Genomic DNA, 21,425 nt, shown 5'->3' on the forward strand with positions numbered 1-21,425 from the left:
AGGTGAACAGCCGTGGGGAGCCATAGACTATCTATCCTGGCTGTACTTAGAGTTGGGATTTGGGAAGAAGTTCATTAAACTATCTGGTTTATTTTATGGTGTAAAATATTGTTGTCATTTTAAAAAAGTGAAATAAAAAGTTACAGAGTAAATATATATATATATATGTTTGTAGGTATAAAAGAGGCATTATATATATATATAATATATATATATATATATTATATATATATATATATATATATATATACTAATATATGGCTAATATAAATGACTAAAATAGAACCATTTCCACATCTTCTCCATTTTAAAATATTCTCATACATCAGGATGATCACAGACTTGGTAAATTGGATCCTCTCCTTACTAAGCATCAAAATTGAGGATGTGAACTAAGAGTTTGAATCATTAAAGGCAAGGCACCAATTCTCATTTGACTTCCAGATTAAATTCTCTTCATCCCCATTCTTTGAACCTTAGAAGCATCTGACTTAATTTTGACAACTTGCTCAGTTAGATCTTTGGGCTTCTCACCAAACTACATGACATAATTGAAAAAGCACATTTTTAAACCAATTTTGTTTTCCTGAAATGGATAGACTAACTTCTTTGGAATTACTATTAATTTCACTGAGGAAATTTTTTAGTGCTCAGGGACTCTTGCTAACCGCTATCATATCTTCTGTGAATATTTTCTTGGCATTTAGAAAGTCATAGTATGCACGTTGGATTTTGGTTCTTCTACAAAGAAAATAGCTTCCACATGATCACTACTCTTCAAGAAACTTACAAGAATAGGGTCCTCAAACTTTTTAAATAGAGGGCCAGTTCACTGTCCCTCAGACTATTGGAGGGCCGGACTTTGTTTTGTGGGCCTTTAAATAAAGAAACTTCATAGCCCTGGGTGAGGGGGATAAACATCCTCAGCTGCTACATCTGTCCCGCGGGACGTAGTTTGAGGACCCCTGACTTAGAAATACACTGCAGTTCATCTTCATTTTAGAAGGGGATCAATAATAGAATTGCTTTTGAGCTGAATATAAATGAGACAGAGTTATACAAAATCACCAGTCTCACCATCCCTTCACAGAGTCATTAAGGTCCAATGTTAAGAAAGAATCAGAATGATTGGCACATTTGCATAAATTCATCAGGATGACTAACAATGAACCAGGATTCAGTGAATGACCTCAGGATCTTTGGGATCTTCTCAAACTCTAAGAGCTCCACAGAGCTTACTTCAGCCACGTTCATGTCCATTAGAACAAATTGTTCTCATTAGCCCAATCAGCTTTCCCATGCTTGAGACAAACATTCCCCCAATTCACTGACTGTTTTGAGACCTGTCAGTAACACAGAGCCTGATGCAGTCTGCCTGTGAGTTTTGCCAGGGTAAAGGTGTTCACCAAAGGTGCTAGTCCTCCCTGAACACCCCATATAACCCCATAGAGGTAAAGCTCTTCTCTAAGGCAGTTCTTTCTTGAGCCTGAAAGGGACTTCACATAAGAATCTGATAGGAAAGTGATGCAAACCAAGGTGTTCATTATTTGTCCTATTTAATTCACAAGGAACAGCTAGGAACTTTAAAGAGAGCAATATAAGCTTGGGATCAAGATGCTCACAACAGAAGGACATTAGGGCAACATCTGTACCCCAAGAAGGACAGTGTCTATGGCCACCAAAAGGCAGTGGGAAAAGACATGAAAGGGATCCACTCAAGGATACTATCAAAGCTTTTAGATGGATAACTTCCAGGTAATTACAGAAAAAAAGGGAGGCCATGATCATCCTGAGAGGACTATTTAGACCATCCATTTCAGCATGATATTTTTTTTATCTCTAGAGCTTTCAAGGAAACTAGACATGCTGAAGTCTATGTTTTACATAGTGGTTAGGAAATTACACTCATATCTAATGGATATCCCATCACTGATATAACAAAAATGGAGTAGTCAATGAGCAGATAGTGACGTGACAGCCTGACAAGAGGTAGAAAACCATCCCTAACATCTCTAAATAGAGGTCTCCACTTCCCCTATAATATGATTTAAGAAAAAAAAAGCACAAGAAGAAATGTAATAAGAATGAGTGAAATTTGTATTTGTTTTGAACTATCCCTCTAACTTCAGCAGAGTAGGGGGCTTCTAGTGAGGATCTCCTGCTAATGCAGACTGGCATTTTCTAATAAAACAGAGAACTGTGTATTAGACCAATATGAGAAATGAGAGCTTGTTTGAAAACTCTCTGGGTTATGAGAGTCCCTCTTCCCTCCAGAATTTCCCATTGTGAGTCAACTCTCTGGTGTAGTGACTTCCCTCCCTCCTTTCTTCCTATGCCAGGGACAGGAGGTTTCTGCACAGCTGGGAGATGACTCTGCAAGGCTGTGTCTCTACTGCTGCTACAGAGGTAGGTGGCTGAGTCTTCTGCTTCCACAGGATGGATTTTGAGGGTCAAGTGACCATTCCCTGATGATGCAGGGTCGAATCTTGGAGGAACAGACTCATTTAAATTCATGTTTTTAAAAGTATAAGAAAACATTATCCTGGGTCCTTTCTGTGGCTCCTGTTGGTACCAGTACATGTAATTATGCCCCAAATTTTGCTGACATCTCAGGGTCACCTCCTGCTTCACCTTTGTGACCAGGTATCTCGGTGTCTGAGCAATTCCCGTTTCAGTGGGAGCTGTGGGAGACAGAAATTGGGACACAGAAGTTGGGGGGCTTTCACTTTATATTCCAGGAAAAGGAAAAGCTCTGGATCTCCTCTCCCCAGATTGAGGGTATTCTTCTCCATCCAGCACTCACCTGCTCCCAGGAGAAAAATGGAGACCCAGCAAAGGAGTCTGTTAGCCATGATGGGCTCAGGGCCCGCAGAAGAGGTTGGGTCCCTGCCTTCTGTCCCTCGGTGTTGCCCAGGGATGAGGTATAAAAGCCCTGGGGCAGCAAGGTTTGGCCGTCTCCATTTATGGAAACAGTGTCTTCATTGGATCCCACAAAGCATCCCACAGAATGGGGGGTGGCGGTGACATGGCGCCACATAGTGGACAGAGCCCATAGGTGGCTGCTGGCTCCCTGCCCCCATGGCCAACCTCAATCATAGGAAAACACGGTTCTGTCCAACATTGTGAAGTCCTTTTCACACTGATTTTTCATTCACTCTCAGTCCTGGGTTTGCCATGGGATAGTAACTGCCCCAGAGAAAGGACAGGGGCCCAAGGGGTCCACATGTGAGAAAGCAGACCGACGTTCCCAGAGGAGAACTGTTTTCTTTTTGCTTTCAGGGAAGGTTTTACTGGCTTCTTTATCTCAGCTCTTCCGGTTCCTGAATGGTTCTCCTTTCTAGGACTGTAAAGCTCCCCGCTTCTATCTGGCTTTTAGTCAGGCTGTCAGGTTTCCCTACATTCAAGCATCTTCTGGCTTCTCTTTTCTAATCCAGCCTGAGCACAATCACATCCACACTGGAGAAGTGTGAGGGGGGGACAGGGCTCTTTCCCACATCGTCTCTGCTTTTGGAGTAACCCGGTCGTCTCTTCCCTTGTGCCTGGGGAGGGAGGAGTTGTTCATCTCTTTTTGCCTCCCAACCACCTCCTTAAATTGCTTAATATAATCCCATGGAGTTTAAAGGCTTACCAGGGAAGGTGCCAGTGGAGGTTGGAACCAGTTACATTGGCTGCTGCCGTCTAGTGGAGAGAGTTCTGTGAGGAGAGATGGGGGCCACAGAGACACATTTCAGAGAGAAGGATCAGGAACGGAGAGGAAATCATGAAACCAAACTAAAGGGTGAAGGAGCATTTCACCCAATGATGGGAAGTAACACAATTAACAATGAACAAAACTGAACATTTGTCAGAAGATAAGACCCTCTCTATTATGCACTTTTAGCTCATCAAATACTTCTCCCTTCTTTCATCTTTTATGGGGGAGCACATGTCATACTATGGGGAGAGTCTTCAGAATCATCAAGCTCAAACTCCCATTTGTGCAAAGGAGGAACGTGAGTGCAATGGTGAAGGGACTTGTGCAAGATCTACAGCTGGTTAGGTCAGAGTTGGGTTACCCCAAGAATGTCATAAAATTTCTCCTAACTTCATACGTGGGACATGGATAAAGGTCTTAACTTTATTTTGTGAAGAATGAAGAAATAATGGCACAAAGATAAGGGAGAGTCAACAGCATGGAAATGGTTCATATAAAGTGTATCTGCTTCCTTCCTCCTAACTTTGTGCTCCAAAATTTATATCTCTATGTTTTTGACAATGCTACCTTCTGGATTAATGGTCCACACCAAATTCAGCAATAATATGATGAGGTGCAGATAGGTGATACAATGGGTATAACACCTACCCTGGAGTCAGGACTTGAATTCATATCTGGGTTCAGATACTTACAAGATCTGTGACATAAGTCACTTAACTCTAATAGCCTCCCCAAAAGACCCTAACATCAAAAGTATAATGACAATCCTCAGAAACAGGGTACTCCAGATTGACTAAAGGGGGCACACTGGTGAGGTTGGTACAGTGGAAAGAGTAATTTTTCTGCAGTCAGAGGCCCTATATTAAAACCCTACCCATGTCATTCACTACTTAAGTATCTTTGAATCTCAATTATCTATTCTGCAAAAGAATGAAGGAGACTCAAGTGAGTCTTGAAGGACTTTCCAGGCCTAAATCCCTGATCCTATAAATCGCATCTTGAATAAGAGGTGTTGCACAACTCAATAAAAGGGCCAACTAGTTCAGGGCTTCTTAAATTGTTCCCATCATGACCCCATTTCATCCAAGCAAGTAGGATCCAGTAGAATTGTGACACAAACTTTCTTTGGGACAAAAAGCATTTAATGATTAAATCATCTGGAAATACTACTGTAAAGTTCAAAGGTCAAGAGATCTCATCAACTTTCAAGTTTTCTTCCTTTAAATTAAAATTACGAAGACTCCACATTTTTTTAGTCACCAAACTTCCCTACAAATGCTGCAAAGGCAGAAAAACTTCTTTCTCGAAATCCTATTAAAAACATTTGGCCAGTGCTAAGTAAATAATGAAATAGGTATCTTTTATTTTAGTTTAGTTAAATATAACAAATATGTATTTAACCAGTATTCAAGGAACTGTGCTGGAAACTTGATCTCTTACAATCTTTACTCTGCTCATCCCAAACCACCCTTTCTTTGGGAGCTCTGTGCCCTCATAATACAGTTTGGTATTATGAGGCTATGGTCTCCATAGTTCTTCACTGTGGTGTCCTACATCAGACTTTATTCCATGGCAAAACCCTAGCTCTAGATACTTTCCAAGATGCACTCAGTTAATATCTCTTAGTATTTTCCTGATAGTAATCTGAGAAATTAATCCACATTTAGTTCCTGCCGAAATTCTCTCATTTTGGTCACATGACACCTCTTCACAAAAACTTTTAACAATTTTTTGTTTTTCAGTTGATTAAAATTTAAATTCTGAAACCTGATATAAAAGACTATCCATAAGTCTACTCTTCCATCTCTGTGCCATATTATTTTCCTCTACTTCTTGGGCCTTCTGTTTCTGGGTCATCAGAATGCAAAGGTCTTTATTTCAAAACTTTTAAGCACCTTGTTTCCCTATCACAAACAATACCTCTAAATTTCAGGGGCTCAGTCCAATCAGAGGAACTATTTCTGTGGTGGCTACAGGGATATCTCTGAAATCCAAGAGAAGAGGGAAAGGGGAATACCACCCACAACTATAGGCTTGCTTTCACATGGTTTGGTACAGTGGGTCAACCACGTGTGAAAACCTAACTGATGAGAAGGATCTACCATCATGGTTTATGGACTTTATTCAACCATCAATGCAGGCATTTAGTTAGTTTTTTCTTCTTCCTTTTTGATGTGGAGTTCCACAAAACATTTTTGCTTTCTCTTTTGGGCTACTTTTATATTGAATACTGGTTCTTTACACTTTCTTCCCTCGCCACCAACTCCTACTTCCTGTGCTAGGGTGAAAGGAAGGAGGTTTGTGTAAAGAAATTAGATGCCCTTTCATCACTGTGATCAGAACTGCAGAAATACATTCCAGAGTTCCGGGGTTCTGCAGATGGTTTGCTGAGAATAAAAATGTTGGTTTCTGGTCTCTGGGCTTTAAATCCTTGAGGATCATCACCATTCTCTGTATTATCCTTTCCCACAGAGTAAAGAGCAAGCACAAGACCTTTCTCTGGGGATTGTTGATACCAAAACATTCGAGCAACCTGAGTGTCTTCCTCACATCTCATTTTCACCTCCTGTGCCTTTTCTATGATTAGATGTCTTGGGATCTGAGTGATTTTAGTGAGCACAGATTCTGGGGGAAAAAAGAGAGAGAAAGGGAGAGGTGACTCTTGATTTTAAGAAGTTGATCTTATAGCTACAAGGGAGTGTCATCATCTACGGGTGCTAACAGATTTCCCATCTCTGCCCAGAGCTCACCTGCTTCCAGGAGAAAAATGAGCACATAGTAGAGAAAAAGGGGGTCCATGATGTAATTGGAGAAAGAATGGGATGTTTCTCTCAACTGATTTTTCACCTTCTTAAAAACTTAGAAGGTAGAATCTTGGGGTGGAGCTCAGTTGTATCGCTTTCTAATTTGGGTAAAACTTGTCTGTCCCTTAACACTCCCACAAGATCCAGGGATGCTTTCTTAAGAAGGGTTTGCACGCTCTGTGGGGGAAGCAGCATAGCCAAATCCCTTCTCTAAGAACAGTCATAAGAAAGCCTTTTCATCAAGTTTTCATTATCCTTAGTTTCTGCTTTCAGATAATAAATTAACAAACACTTTTGTTCTATGAGCCTTTAAGAACAGAAGACAGATGTTTATCTTATATAAGTACTTAGAGCACCACCCTTCCCCACTCTGATGTGGGTCCCTCCAGCTATTTATTCTAGATTCATGGTATTCTATGTACTCATAGACACAGAGAAAGTATGGAGCACCAGCCTCTCCTTATCTTTGTACTTTTACTAGGTAACAATAACACAGTATTAGTTTAGAGTAAAGTCATCTAATGAAATCAGTTATAAAAGTGGCAATAAACCTTTTCCGAAGGTTTGCCTGGTTTTTCACTTCCCTAAATAAGCAAATAAACGCATGTTAAGAGACATATATCCATGGAATTATTGGGAGCAAATTTATACATAAGTGCAGGAGATATTCTTGGTTTCATCTATACTCATCTGATACTGATTAAATTCAGAATATAAAAAACGAAAGTATCACTACTCTTCAAGAAACTTACAAGAATGATGACTTAGACATATATTGTTGTTTCATTCTACATTTTTGAAAAGGAACAAGCACTTCAACCACCTTCGTGTGTATCAGAAAAAATTTTTCTCATTTGACCATTCAGTCTGGAGAAGTTTTCACATGTTTGGGGTAGACATCCCCGTAACTCTCTGATGGCTTTGACACCTGTTGGTAATACACAGTGTGATTTAGCCTGTCTGATTAAGGCTACTCTTTATCTCTACAGGCACCAAGGAAGCTCAGAAATACTTAAGTCAACAAGGTATTTTACATGGAGGTTAGTAAGTCTCATTCATATTTACCTGATGTCCCATCTATAATATCACAAAAAGGAAGTAATCAGTTAACAGACAATAAAGTGACAGCCTGACACGAGATAGAAAACTACTCCCTAACATCTCAAAATAGCGTCCTTTCTCCTCATTACCACAGCATTTAAGAAAAAAGCCCAAGAAATAATGGAACATAAATGAATGAAATTTGTTTTTGTTTTAAACTATCTGTCTGATTTCAGCAGAGTAAGAAGCTTCTAGTGAGGATCTCCTATCAGTACAGACTGACATTTTTTAATTAAACAGAGAACTGTGTATTAGACCAATATGAAAAATGAGAGCTACTATCAAATGTTCCTGGGGTTTGAGAGTTCCTCTTCCCTGAAGAACCTCCCCAATGTGAGCCAGTCTCTGATGTGATGACTTTTCTCCCTCCTTTCTATCTATGCTGGGGATTAGGAGGTTTCTGCACAGCTGGGAGATGACTCTGCAAGGCTGTGTCTCTGCTGCTGCTACAGAGGTAGGTGGCTGAGTCTTCTGCTTCCACAGGGTGGATCTTCAGGGTCAAGTGATTATTGTCTTTTGTGGGCTTGAATCGCGGAGGAACAGTCTCATTTACATTCATCTCTTCAAAATTATAAGAAAACATTATCTCGGGTCCTTTCTGTGGTTCCTGTTGGTACCAATACATGGCATCATGGCCCAAATTTTGTTCACATCTCAGTGTCACCTCCTGCTTCATCTTTGTCACCAGGTATCTGGGGGTCTGAGTGATTCCTGCTTCAGTGGGGGCTGTGGGAGGGGGAAAAGAGACAGGAATTGGGACACAGAAGTTGGGAGACATGTGATTCATGCTCCTGGAAAAGGGAAATCTCTGAATCTCCTTTCCTCAGACTGAGGGTTTTCCTTCTCTATCCAGCACTCACCTGCTCCAAGGAGAAAAAGGGAGACGCAGCAAAAGAGTCTGTTGCCCATGATAGGGTCAGGAGCAATAGAATGGATTGGGTCCCTGCCTTCCTATCTCTGTGTTTTGGCCAGGTGATATGGAAGGACTCTACTTCCTTGCTTAGCTAAACCATCTCCATTTATGGAACTCTTGTCTTCATTGGCTCCCACAAATGGCAATATTTTTTGTGGTGGTGGAACAGCAAGTAGTTGGCTGTATTAAAACCCTGCTTCAATATTGACGACGCAAGCTTTACTTTTATTAAAATAGGATAATATCAAATATTTTGAAGTCCTTCTTACATTGATTTTTCACAACAGCAGCACATTCTCAGCTCTGGTTTTTGTCATGAGATAATAACTATAGCAAATAAAGAACATATATACAAGCTTATTAGACAATAGACCTACACAAAGACATGCTGCTTAATGTTAGACAACAGACATACATACAGAGAAGAGAATTGTTTTGTTTTGTTTTGTTTTTGCTTTCAAGGCCTGTTATACTGGTTTTTTATCTTAGCTCTTCATGTTGTCTCTATTGTTTTTTTGTCTGTGACTTTAAACCGTCCTTCTATCTGGACCTCAGCTTTTAGTGTGGGATATTAGTTTTCCATGAGTTCAAGCACTTTCTGGCTTGTGTTTTCTAATCCATCTTGCCTGCAATCACATCTATAGTAGCTTAGTGTAAAATTGGGACAGGAATCTTTTCTAAAAGATTTCCATTTTGCCAGGGGAAAGTAGACCAAAAAATAATTGGAAACTAAATACTCTTATACTAAAGAATGATTGGGTGAAACAGCAAATCATAGACATAATTAATAACTTCACCCAAGAAAACGATAATAATGAGACATCATACCAAAATGTATGGGATGCAGCCAAAGCAGTAATAAGGGGAAATTTCATATCTCTAGAGGCCTACTTGCATAAAATAGAGAAAGAGAAGGTCAATGAATTGGGCTTGCAACTAAAAATGCTAGAAAAGGAACAAATTAAAAACCCCTAGTCAAACACTAAACTTGAAATTCTAAAAATAAAGGAGAGATCAATAAAATTGAAAGTAAAAAAACTATTGAATTAATTAATAAAACTAAGAGTTGGTTCTATGAAAAAACCAACAAAATAGACAAACCCTTAGTAAATCTGATTTAAAAAAGGAAAAAGGAAAATCAAATTGTTAGTCTTAAAAATGAAAAGGGAGAACTCGCCACTGACGAAGAGAAAATTAGAGCAATAATTAGGAGTTACTTTGCCCAACTTTATGCCAATAAATTCGACAACTTAAATGAAATGGAAGAATACCTTCAAAAATACAGCTTACACAAACTAACAGAGGAAGAAATAAATATCCTAAACAGTCCCATCTCAGAAAAAGAAATAGAACAAACTATCAATCAACTCCCTAAGAAAAAATCCCCAGGACCAGATAGATTTACATGTGACTTCTACCGAACATTTAAAGAACAATTAGCCCCAGTGCTATATAATCTATTTGAAAAAATAGGGATTGAAGGAGTCCTACCAAACTCTTTTTATGACACAGACATGGTACTGATACATAAACCAGGTAGGCTGAAAACAGAGAAAGAAAATTATAGACCAATCTCCCTAATGAATATTGATGCTAAAATCTTAAATAAAATATTAGCAAAAAGATTACAGAAAATCATCCCCAAGATAAAACACTATGACCAAGTAGGATTTATACCAGGAATGCAGGGCTGGTTCAATATTAGGAAAACTATTAGCATAATCGACTATATCAATAACCAAACTAACAAAAACCATATGATCATCTCAATAGATGCAGAAAAAGCATTTGATAAAGATTTCCACTTTGGGCATTGCAAATTAGTGGGTTGAGAAAGATAGTTGTGTCTTCTCCTTCATGTTGAGAGGAAGGAGTCATTAACCTATTTTTGCATATTGTCAACCATCTTGAACAATTCAATTGCTTAAAAATAATTCTATGGAATTTAAACTTTTACCAGAGAAAGTGCCAAGTGGGGGAGAAACAATTACACTGCTACCCACCTCTTGTGGAGAGAGTGGGCTATGATGAGCGTTATAGGAGCCAATAATGACAGATTTCAGAAAAAAGGATCAGGAATGGGAATGAAGATGAAAGCAATGAAAATCAAATTGAAAAGTGAAGGAGCATTTTAAGCAAGTGTTGGGAATCAACAAAATCAACAAAAATATTTGTCAGAAGATAATAGCATAGTTATTATTCATTTATGCTCACTTCTTTTATCCTCTAGGGAGAACACATATCATGCCCTGGGAAGAATCTTTAGAGATCCTTAAGTTCAAACTCTCATTTGTACAAAGGGTGAATCTGAGGTGCAATGGTGAAGGGACTGGTACAAGATCACACAACTGGTTAGTGTCAGATTTGGAGTGACTCCTAAAAATGTCATAAAATTTCTTTTAGGCAAACTGCATATGATTGGTACATGGATACAGGTATAAAGTTTAATTGGTGAAGGATTAAGAGATAACAGCAGAAAGATGAAGGAGAGTTACTAACATGGAAATGGTTTTGTGAAGAGTACTTCCTTCCTTCCTCGTAACTTTGTGTCCCAAAATTCCATATCTCTGTGGTTTATTATTTGGACAAGGCTACCTTCTGAAAATCTGTGCTTAATGCCGCTGTGATGGTTAGCGGTCCATATCAAATCCATAGAGCATCAGTCCTAGAATCAGGAGGACCTGAATTCAATTCTGATTTCAGAGACTTACTATCACTTTGACCCTCACCTCTCCCCCAAAAAACCAAAAATATGATGCTACTCCCTAGAAACAGGTTACCTTATATGGACTAAAGCAGACATACTTGTGAAATTGGTACAGTGGAAAAGTAATGTATCTGGAGTCAGAGGCCCTGAACTCAAATCTTACCAATTCTACTTACTGACTAACAGGTGTTCAAGAAATAATTTTTCCTTTCACAATCTCAATTTCTTATTCTGAAAAAAAAAAAAAAAGGTGGTCCAAGTGACTCCTGAGAGACCTTCCAGACCTAAATCCCTGATCTTTGAACAGATCTTAGATGGGAGGTGTTAGACAACTAACTAAAAGAGTAAACTAGTTCATGGCTTCTTAAACTTTTCCAATCATGACCCCCTTTTAGCCAAGGAAGTAGAATCCACAAGGATTGTGGCAGAGACTGTACTTGGGACAAAAAACATTTAATGATTAAATTATATGAAAATAGCAGTGCAAAGTTCAAAGGTCAAGATATCGCATCATCTTCCAAGCTCTTTTCCTTCTAATTAGAAATAGGAAAACTTCAAATTCTTTAATCACCAAACTTCTCTACAGAAAAATTGTTTTTTTGAAATCCTATTATAAACATTTGGTCAGTGCTAAGTAAATTATGAGATAGGTATCTTTTTTTAAATTAAGTTAAAGGTAACAAATATTTATTGAGCCAGTATTTGCTGGGCTAGGCTGCAATCCTTGACAACTCACAGTTGTTATTCTGCTTCTTCCAACCCACTCTCTTCTTGGAAGTTCCAGGTTCTCATGACATAGCTTGGTGCTCAATAGTTCTTCACTGTAGTGCTCTGTTTTGGCCTTTATTCCATGGCAAAATCCTAAGCTCTAGATACTTTCCATAATGTTCTCAGTTAACATTTCTTAGGAGCTTTTTGCAACTAATCTCAGAAATTAATCCACATTTAATTCTTACCAAAATTTTCTTATTTTGGTCACATGACACCGCATCATAAAAACTTTTTAATAGTTTGCTGTTTTTTAATGATTAAAATTTAAGCTATAAAATCTGATATAAAAGAGTATCCATAACTGAGTAGATGTCCATAAATTGCAGAATGTCTGAATAAATTGTGATATATGAATATTATGGAATATTATTGCTCAATAAGAAATGAACAGCAGGATGAATACAGAAAGGCCTGGAGAGACTTACACGAATTGATGCTGAGTGAAATGAGCAGAACCAGGAGATCATTATATACTTCAACAACAATACTATATGATGATCAGTTCTGATGGACCTGGCCATCCTCAGCAATGAGATGAACCAAATCAGTTCCAATGGAGCAGTAATGAACTGAACCAGCTATACCCAGCGAAAGAACTCTGGGAGATGACTAAAAACCATTACATTGAATTCTCAATCCCTATATTTTTGCCTGCCTGCATTTTGGATTTCCTTCACAGGCTAATTGTACAATATTTCAGAGTCCGATTCTTTTTGTACAGCAAAATAATGATTTGATCATGTATATTTATTGTGTATCCAATTTATAGTTTAATATATTTAACATCCTGCCATCTAGGGGAGGGGATGGGGAGAAGGAGGGGAAAAATTGGAACAAAAGGTTTGTCAGTTGTCAATGTTGTAAAATTACCCATACATATAACTTGTAAATAAAAGGCTATTAAAAAAAAAAGAAAAGGAAAAAAAAAAGAGTATCCATAAGTCTACTGTTCTTATTTCCACTACTTCTTTGACTCTTTGTTTCTGGGTCATCAAAATCCAAAAGTCCCTATTCTAACACTTCCAAGAACCTTAATTCCCCATCACAAACAACACCTCCAAATCTCAAGGACTCAGAACAATCACAGGAACTAACTCTGGTGGCTACCAAGACATTTCTAAAATCCAAGAGAAGAGGAAAAGAAAAGAGAGAATCCCACCCAAGCCTGTAGGCTTGCACATAGCTTGGTACAGTGGATCAATTAACACATGTGAGGATCTACCTGATGAGAGTGATCTGCCATCATGGATTGTGGGCTTTATTCAACCACCAACTCAGGCATTTAGTTTCTTCCTTGTCCTTTTTGATTTGGGATTACACCAAACATTTTTGCTTTCTCTTTTGAGTTATTTTTTATATTCAATACCATTTCTCTATGCTTTCTTCCCTCACCATCAACTCCTACTTCCTGTGCTAGGGTGAAAGGAAAGAGATTTGTGTCAAGAAATTAGATGTCATTTTATTACTGTGGTCAGAATTGCAGAAATACTTTCCAGAGTATCTGCGTTCTGCACATGGTTTGCTGAGAATAAAAATGTTTGTTTCTGGTCTCTGAGCTTTAAATCTTTGAGGATCATCCCCATCCTCTATATTATCCTTTCCCAGGGAGTAAAGAACAAGCACAAGACCTTTCTCTCCACTCCCTGAGATTTGTTGATACCAAAATATTTGAGTGTTCTGAGTGTCTTGCTCACATCTCATTTTTACCTCCTATCCCTTCTCTATGATGAGATATCTTGGGATCTGAGTGATTTTAGCATGCACAGATTCTGGAAAGTAAAGAGCCAGAAAAGAGGAGGTGGAATTTGGATAAGAAGTTGACATTATAGCTACAAGGTAATATGGCCCTCCTGCTAAAGGATTTCCCATCTCTGCCCAGCACTCACCTGCTTCCAGGAGAAAAATAGAGAAGAGGGGGGCCCAGGATATAATTGGGAAAAGAATGGGATGTTTCTCTCAAATGATTTTTCACCCTTTTAAAGACTTAGAAGGTAGAATCTGGGGGTGGAGCACAGTTGCAGCTTTCTAAGCTGGATAAAATCTGTCTGTCCCTTAACACTCCCAAAAGCCCCAAGGATGCCATTAGTAAGAAAGAAAGAAAGATTTGCACTCTGTGGGGGAAACAATATATTCAAATTCCCTTTCTTAGAACAGTCATAAGAAAGCCTTTTCATCAAGTTTTCATTATCCTTAGTTTCTGCTTTCAGATAATATACTTCCTGGCTATGTGATCCTGGGTAAGTCACTTAACCTCAATTGCCTCAGCAAAAAAGAAAAAAAAAAAAAAACAGAGGACAGATGTTTATCCTAATTAAGTACCTAGAGCATTACCCTTCTCCACTCTGATGTGGGTCCTTCCAGCTATTTACTGTAGATTCGTAGTACTCTGTGTACTGATACCCATTGAGAAAGTATAGAACATCAGCTCCTCCCTATTTTTGTACTTTTACTAGTAAACAGTAAGACAGAATTAGTTTAGGGTAAAGACATCTAATGAAATCAGTTATAAAAGTAGTAATAATCTTTTCCCTCAGGTTTGCCTGGTGTTCACTTCTCTAAATATGTGTTTGTATGTTATTGTTGAGAAGAGTGGACATAGCAAAGAAACACATGTTAAGAGACACATATCCATGGAATATGTGGGAGAAAATATAAACATAAAAACAAAAGATACTTAAGAGATATTCATAGTTTCATGTGCAACCCTGTATATTCATCTGATATTAGTTAAGTTCAGAATAAGAAAAATGAAAATTTAAGAATATCGTAGCTGTTTTTCTCTGGGTTTGAAGAATAAGTCATTGACTGTAAATTACCTGAATTTTTCTTTTAACAAACAAACATTTTCAGATATTCCAGGAAAAAAATCCGAGAATTGTGGCAGCAAATTTAAGTCTATATTTTTATAGTCTGCCTTGGAGTAATAAATTTGAAACATTCTGGTAGTGCTAACAACATGGAATTACCTATCAATGTAATAAATATCATTTTATAACAAAAAAGGAATATTGGGAGCAAGGGGCATTGAGAGGGTTATGCATTTAAGGATCTCATATAGATAGGAAAGATTTACAAAGAACCAATTCATCCCTCCATTGTTGCTGCATCACTGATGTCTTCTAATGACATCACTGTAATTTTCTCTTGGTGCCTTCTGAATTGTGGTCTCACATTTTCACTAAGAATTTGTGTTCCATTGGTCAAATGTTTCTATTTGTCTCTTAGCTACTAACCTCAAAGCCAAAAATTTCTATGGTTTATTTCTCTATTTTTAATTTTTATTTAATTTTATCCTTTTTTAAATTAACTAGAGTGAATATAAGTTCAAATTGACCCTGGACAATCGCTTAACTTTTATTTATATCAGTTCTTCATCTATAAATTGGAGACACATTGGAAAAGAAAAGGACAAACCATTCTTGTATTTTTTGCCAAGAAAATTTTTATGGGAATGGATGAAAAAGTAGCTTTTTATGATTGTAATGGCATAATATTTTGCTATAAGACATTGCAAGCAGGGTGTCTAAGGGAAACCTGTAAAGGCTTACATGAACTGATATAATGGAAGTAAATAGAACCAAGGGAACATTATACACTGGGACAGCAATACTGTATGATGATCAACTATGAATGACAATATTCTAACACAATTCTTTTTTTTCTCCTTCTATTTTCTTTATTTCCACATTCTTTTTATCGCTGATTTTTTATTTTATTTTATTAAAGATTTTTATTAACAAAGCATATACATGGGAGATTTTTTGACATTGACACTTGCGAAGCCTTTTATTCCAAATTATCCCCTTTCCCCCCCCCCCATCACCCTTCCCTTCATGGCAGGTAATCCAATATATGTTAAATATGTTAAAATATATGTTTAATTCAATATATGTATAATATTTATACAGTTATCTTGATGCATAAGAAAAATCAGATCAAGAAGTAAAAAGCTGAGGAAGAAAACAAAAAGCAATCAAACAACAACACAAAGAGTGATAATGCGTTGTGTTCCACATTCAGTTTCCACGGTTCTCTCTCTGGGTATAGATGGCTCTCTTCATCACTGAACAATTGGAATTGGTTTGAATCATCTCATTATTGAAGAGAACCACATCTATCAGAATTGATCATTGTATAATATTGATGTTGTCCTGTACAACGTTGTCTTGTTTCTGCTCATTTCACTCAGCATCAGTTCATATAAGTCTCTCCAGATCTCTCCGAAATCATCCTGATGCTCATTTCTTACAGAACAATAATATTCCATAACATTAATATACCACAATTTATTCAGCCATTCTCCAATTGATGGGCATCCACTCAGTTTCCAGTTTCTGGCCACTACAAAAAGGGCTGCCACAAACAGTTTTGCACATGTGGGTCCCTTTCCCTCCTTTAAGATCTCTCTGGGATATAAGCCCAAGGGAAACACTGCTGGATCAAAGGATATGCACAGTTTGATAACTTTTAGAGCATAGTCCCAAATTGTTCTCAGCCACAATGGTTAGATCCATTGACAGTTCCATCAATAATGTATCAGTGTCCCAGTTTTCCCATGTCCCTTCCAACATTTCTTATTATCTTTTTCTGTCATCTTAGCCAATCTTAAGGATTCATGATGAAAAATGCTATTCATCATGAGAGAAAGGACTGGTAGACTTTGAATCTAGATCAAAATAGAATGTGTGTGTGTGTGTGTGTGTGTGTGTGTGTGTGTGTGTGTGTACTTTATTTATCATGGGGATTTTTATTCCTCATGGGTTTTTTTGGAACATGACCAAAATGTTTTGCGGGACTACACATGTATAACTAATATAATATTGCCTTCTCAGTGAGAGGTGAGAGGAGAGAGAAAATTTAGAACTCTAAATTTTTAAAAATGAATGTTAAAAATTATTTTTACATGTAATTAAAAAATAAAATATTTCTAAAACTAAAAAATATTAATTAAAAAAAGGAAACTCCATGGACTTATCATGAAAGCTTGGACATGACTGAACAACAACAATAATAGAAGCCTTTGAGATAGATTCCCTTTATGATCTGCTCTGGACCCCATGTTTGTGATGGGAGTTTGTCTGTTCTAGTGCAGAGAAGCATAATATGTACACATTTTCTGGGCTTTTTGCATCTTAACAGAAAGGCCAGAAAAGGCCACAAAGTTCTCTGAAAAAAATATCAGGACTAATTGAATAACAGAATCTCATATAGAGAAGAGTCTTCAGAGTTTCTCTAGTCCAACTCATATTGGGTCAAATATCATCTCTCTAATATTTGTGACAAATGATTGAATGAGTCAGTCTCTTTAAAAAATCTCTATTGAGAAAAAAAAAAAAAACAGTCACTATCCAAAGTCTCCCATGCCACTTTGCAATAGTTCTAACCATTCAGAAGCTTATCCTTGCATTGAATCAAAAAGTACCAATCAGAAATGGTCACTGCTTCTGCCCTCTGAACCTAAACAGATCACACAAAAAGGTTAACATTAACTTGGGCAGTGTCCCATTTCCTTTCCTTTCCATTCTGAAAGTTCTCTAAATTTTTCATTCTCAGAGAAGATCACTGCAGCTAGAAGAATGAGTTCAAGACATAGCTTGGGTTTGTCAAAAAGATATGGACCTTGAGGGAGTTATTCAAAAAATGCAGAATCAAGAGGAAGGTGACCTGGATGGTTTATATTCATTTTTTATTCACATATTTAATATCAATTCCCTTGAAGAGAAGAGTTGTGTTTTTTTTTATGCCTTACTTTTTGTTTATGTGTTTTTTAAATGAGTCTTTTGAGTGGAGGAAATTGATAGCCGAGATATAATTTGTATGCCTTGCACAATAAGTACTTTCCTGATCTGTTTTGGAATAGGAGCTAGATAATCCAGTGGAAGGAATACTGGGCCATGTATCAGGAAGACCTGAGTTTAAATCATAGCCTCAGATATTAGCTCTATGACACTGGCAAGTAACTTCATCCTGTTTGCCTCGGTTCCCCATGTGTAAAATGAGCTAGAGAAGGAAATGGCAAATCTTTGCTAAGAAAACATCAAATTGGTTCACAAACTCTCAATTGAATGAACTAATACAAATGAAAGTGGCCCCTAAGCGGTGCAGTGAATAGAGCACTGTGCTTAAAATTGGGAAGAACTTAACAAAGATTCATCTTCATAACTTCAAAACTGGCCTCAGACACTTATTAATCATGTGACTCTGGAAAGCCTCTTAATCCTGTTTGCCTGACTTCCTTATATGTATAATGAACTGGAGAAGTAATGGTGTACCACTCTAGTATTTTTACCAAGAAAAATCCCCAAAAGAGCTCACAAAGAGTTGAACTCAACTGAAAATGACTCAACATTAACTGCATTCTTTCTCACAACAGATATGCGTGAATAAAATAATATGTCCAGCACCTCAAAAATAAACAGTTTCTATTAGGTAGGCATTAAAATATATTTGTAGGTATAAAATAGATTTTAAAATATATTTTTTTCAAGTTTAGGGACCTGGAGTTCAGAATACCTGTTCTAAAAAAATGAGTTGAGATACCATTATCATTATAGGATTTTTATTTCAAGTATGTTTTCCCAATAAAAAGAGGAATAGATTAAAGCATATCCATTCCTACATATTTTCTTCTCCATTTTAAACTATTCTTGTGTATTTGTCCCTCTCCATATACACCAGCAATATTAAGGATGAAGACAAGGACAATTGGAATAATTAAAGGCATGGCACCATTTCCCTTACCACTTCCAGATTAATCTCTCTCCTGCCCCATTTTAATTAGAACCTCCATACTTTGAACTTTGGAAACATCTGACCTAGTTTAACAACTTGGTTAATTAATTCAGAGACATATTTATCAAACTGCCTGTCATAATGGAAAAAGCACATTTTTGTTTTTTTACCAATTTTGTTTTCCTGACATGGAGAAGCTGACTTCTTTTGAATTACTATGAATTTCATATAGGAAATTTTTTTTTTTTTAGTGTTTGGGGATTCTTGGTAATTGGTATCATATTTTCTCTGGCTATTTTCTTGGCATCTAAAGAGTCATGGTTTAAAGTTTGCATTTTGGGTCTTTTACAAAGAAAATATCACTACTCTTCAAGAAACATAAAAATGATGATGTAGATAGAGAATTATTTCTGTTCATTCTTCATTTTTGAAGAGGAACAATGACATCATGTATCATGTTCCTACTTACTTGTGAATAGGATTTAAATGAGACAGAGTTGTACAAAGGCATCACTCTCACCATCCCTTCAAAGAGTCATCAAGGTCCAGTAGCAAGACAGAAGTCAGAATGACTGGCACATTTGCATAAAGTCATCAGGATGACTACCAATGAACCAGGATTCAGTGGATGACCTCAGGATCTTTGGGATCTTCTCAAACTCTAAGAGCTCAGAGCCTACTTCAGCCACCTTCATGTGTAGTTAAACAAGTTATTCTCATTTAACCATTCTGTTTGGAGAAGTTCTCACATATTTGGGGTAGAAATCGCCCTAACTCACTGACAGGGTTTCACAATTATTGGTAACACACAGCCTGACTTAGCCCACTTGCTGAGAGTGTTGCCAGAGTGTGGATGTTCTTCGGAGATGCTGGTCCTCCCTGAACGTCCCAAACACCCTCAGAGATTTGTACACCTCATATCTAAGGCAGTTCTTAGTTGAGCCTTAAATGGTTTTCACATAAGCATCTATTAGGAAAGTGGTGCAAACCAAGATGCCTGATATTTTCCCACTTAATTCACAAGGGACATCTGGGTACCTCAAATGGAGCAACACAAACTTGGGATCAAAATGGGTACAATAAAAGGACACTAAGGCAACATCTGTTCCCCAAGGACAGTGCGTGTGTCACCAAAAGGCAATTGAAAAAGACAGGAATAGAATGGACCTAAGGATACTGTCAAAGCTTTTTGTTGGACAGTTTCCAGGTCATTGCATGAAGAAAGGGAGGCCCATCATGCTCCTGAGAGAAGTTACTCCTTGGACCTTGCCCATCACTTCACCAGGACACTGTTTATATCTACACTCTGAAGTACTAAAGTCAACTAGGTTCTTTACATGGAGCTTAGGAAGTCTCAGTCATATTTAGCTGATATTCTATCCATACTATCACAAAAGATGGTAATCATTTAGCAGATAATAAAGTGACAGCTTGATAAAAGAAAACTACTCCCTAACATCTCCAAATAGAGTCCTTTCTCCTCATTACAACACACGTAAGAAGAAAATAAGCCCAACAAGTAATGTAATATGAAGGAATGAAATTTGCTTTTGCTTTAAACTATCTCTCTGATCTCAGAAGAGTAGGGGGCTTCTAGTGAGAATCTCCTATCAGTGCAGACCGGCATTTTCTAATTAAACAGAGAATTATGCTAATATGAGGAATGAGAGCTCCTTTCAAAACTCTCTTATGATATGGTTAGCAGAGTTCCTCCTCCTCCCGCCAGAACTTCCTTTTGTGAGCCAGTCTGATGTGGTGAATTTTCTCCCTCCTTTCTTCCTATGCCAAGGACAGGAGGTTTCTGCACAGCTGGGAGATGACTCTGCAAGGCTGTGTCACTGCTGCTGCTACAGAGATAGATGGCTGAGTCCTCTGCTTGCACAGGATGGATTTTGAGGGTCAAGTGACCATTCCCTGATGATGCAGGTTGGAATCTTGGAGGAACGGTCTCATTTAAACTCATGTCTTTAAGACTATAATAAAACATTATCCTGGGTCCTTTCTGTGGCTCCTGTTGGTACCAGTACATGAAATTATGCCCCAAATTTTGCTGACATCTCAGCGTCACCTCCTGCTTCACCTCGGTGACCAGGTATCTCGGTGTCTGAGTGATTCCTGTTTCAGTGGGAGCTGTGGGAGACAGAAATTGGGGCACAGAAGCTGGGGGACTTTCACTTCATACTCCAGGGAAGGAAAAGCTCTGGATCTCCTCTCCCCAGACTGAGGGTATTCTTCTCCATCCAGCACTCACCTGCTCCCAGGAGAAAAATGGAGACCCAGCAAAGGAGTCTGTTGGCCATGATGGGTTCAGGACCCGCAGAAGAGGTTGGGTCCCTGCCTTCTGTCCCTCGGTGTTGGCCCAGGGATGAGGTATAAAAGCCCTGGGGCAGCAAGGTTTGGCCGTCTCCATTTATGGAAACAGTGTCTTCATTGGATCCCACAAAGCATCCCACAGAATGGGGGGTGGCGGTGACATGGCGCCACATAGTGGACAGAGCCCATAGGTGGCTGCTGGCTCCCTGCCTCCAGGGCCAACCTAATTATAGGAAAACACGGTTCTGCCCAACGCTGTGAAGTCCTTTTCACACTGATTTTTCACTGCAGAAGCTCAGTCTCAGTCCTGGGTTTGCCCTGGGATAGTAACTGCCCCAGAAAAAGGACATTAGCCCAAGGGGTCCACATGTGAGAAAGCAGACTGACGTT

General features: G+C 38.1%; 2 gene segments (V, D, J or C); both read right to left on the reverse strand.

Moving 5' to 3' along the window:
- Window positions 1-7,739: 7,739 nt before the first annotated feature.
- Window positions 7,740-8,571, reverse strand: LOC127538883 (T cell receptor beta variable 4-2-like). The segment is given in 2 exon segments: window positions 7,740-8,325; window positions 8,460-8,571. Coding segments are annotated over 2 exon segments (402 nt in total).
- Window positions 8,572-20,409: 11,838 nt separating this feature from the next.
- LOC127538594 (T cell receptor beta variable 4-3-like) lies at window positions 20,410-21,208 on the reverse strand. The segment is given in 2 exon segments: window positions 20,410-20,852; window positions 20,974-21,208. Coding segments are annotated over 2 exon segments (678 nt in total).
- Window positions 21,209-21,425: the final 217 nt, after the last annotated feature.

The sequence above is a fragment of the Antechinus flavipes genome, chromosome 5 (assembly GCF_016432865.1).
Source record: "Antechinus flavipes isolate AdamAnt ecotype Samford, QLD, Australia chromosome 5, AdamAnt_v2, whole genome shotgun sequence".
Taxonomy (NCBI): Eukaryota; Metazoa; Chordata; class Mammalia; order Dasyuromorphia; family Dasyuridae; genus Antechinus; species Antechinus flavipes.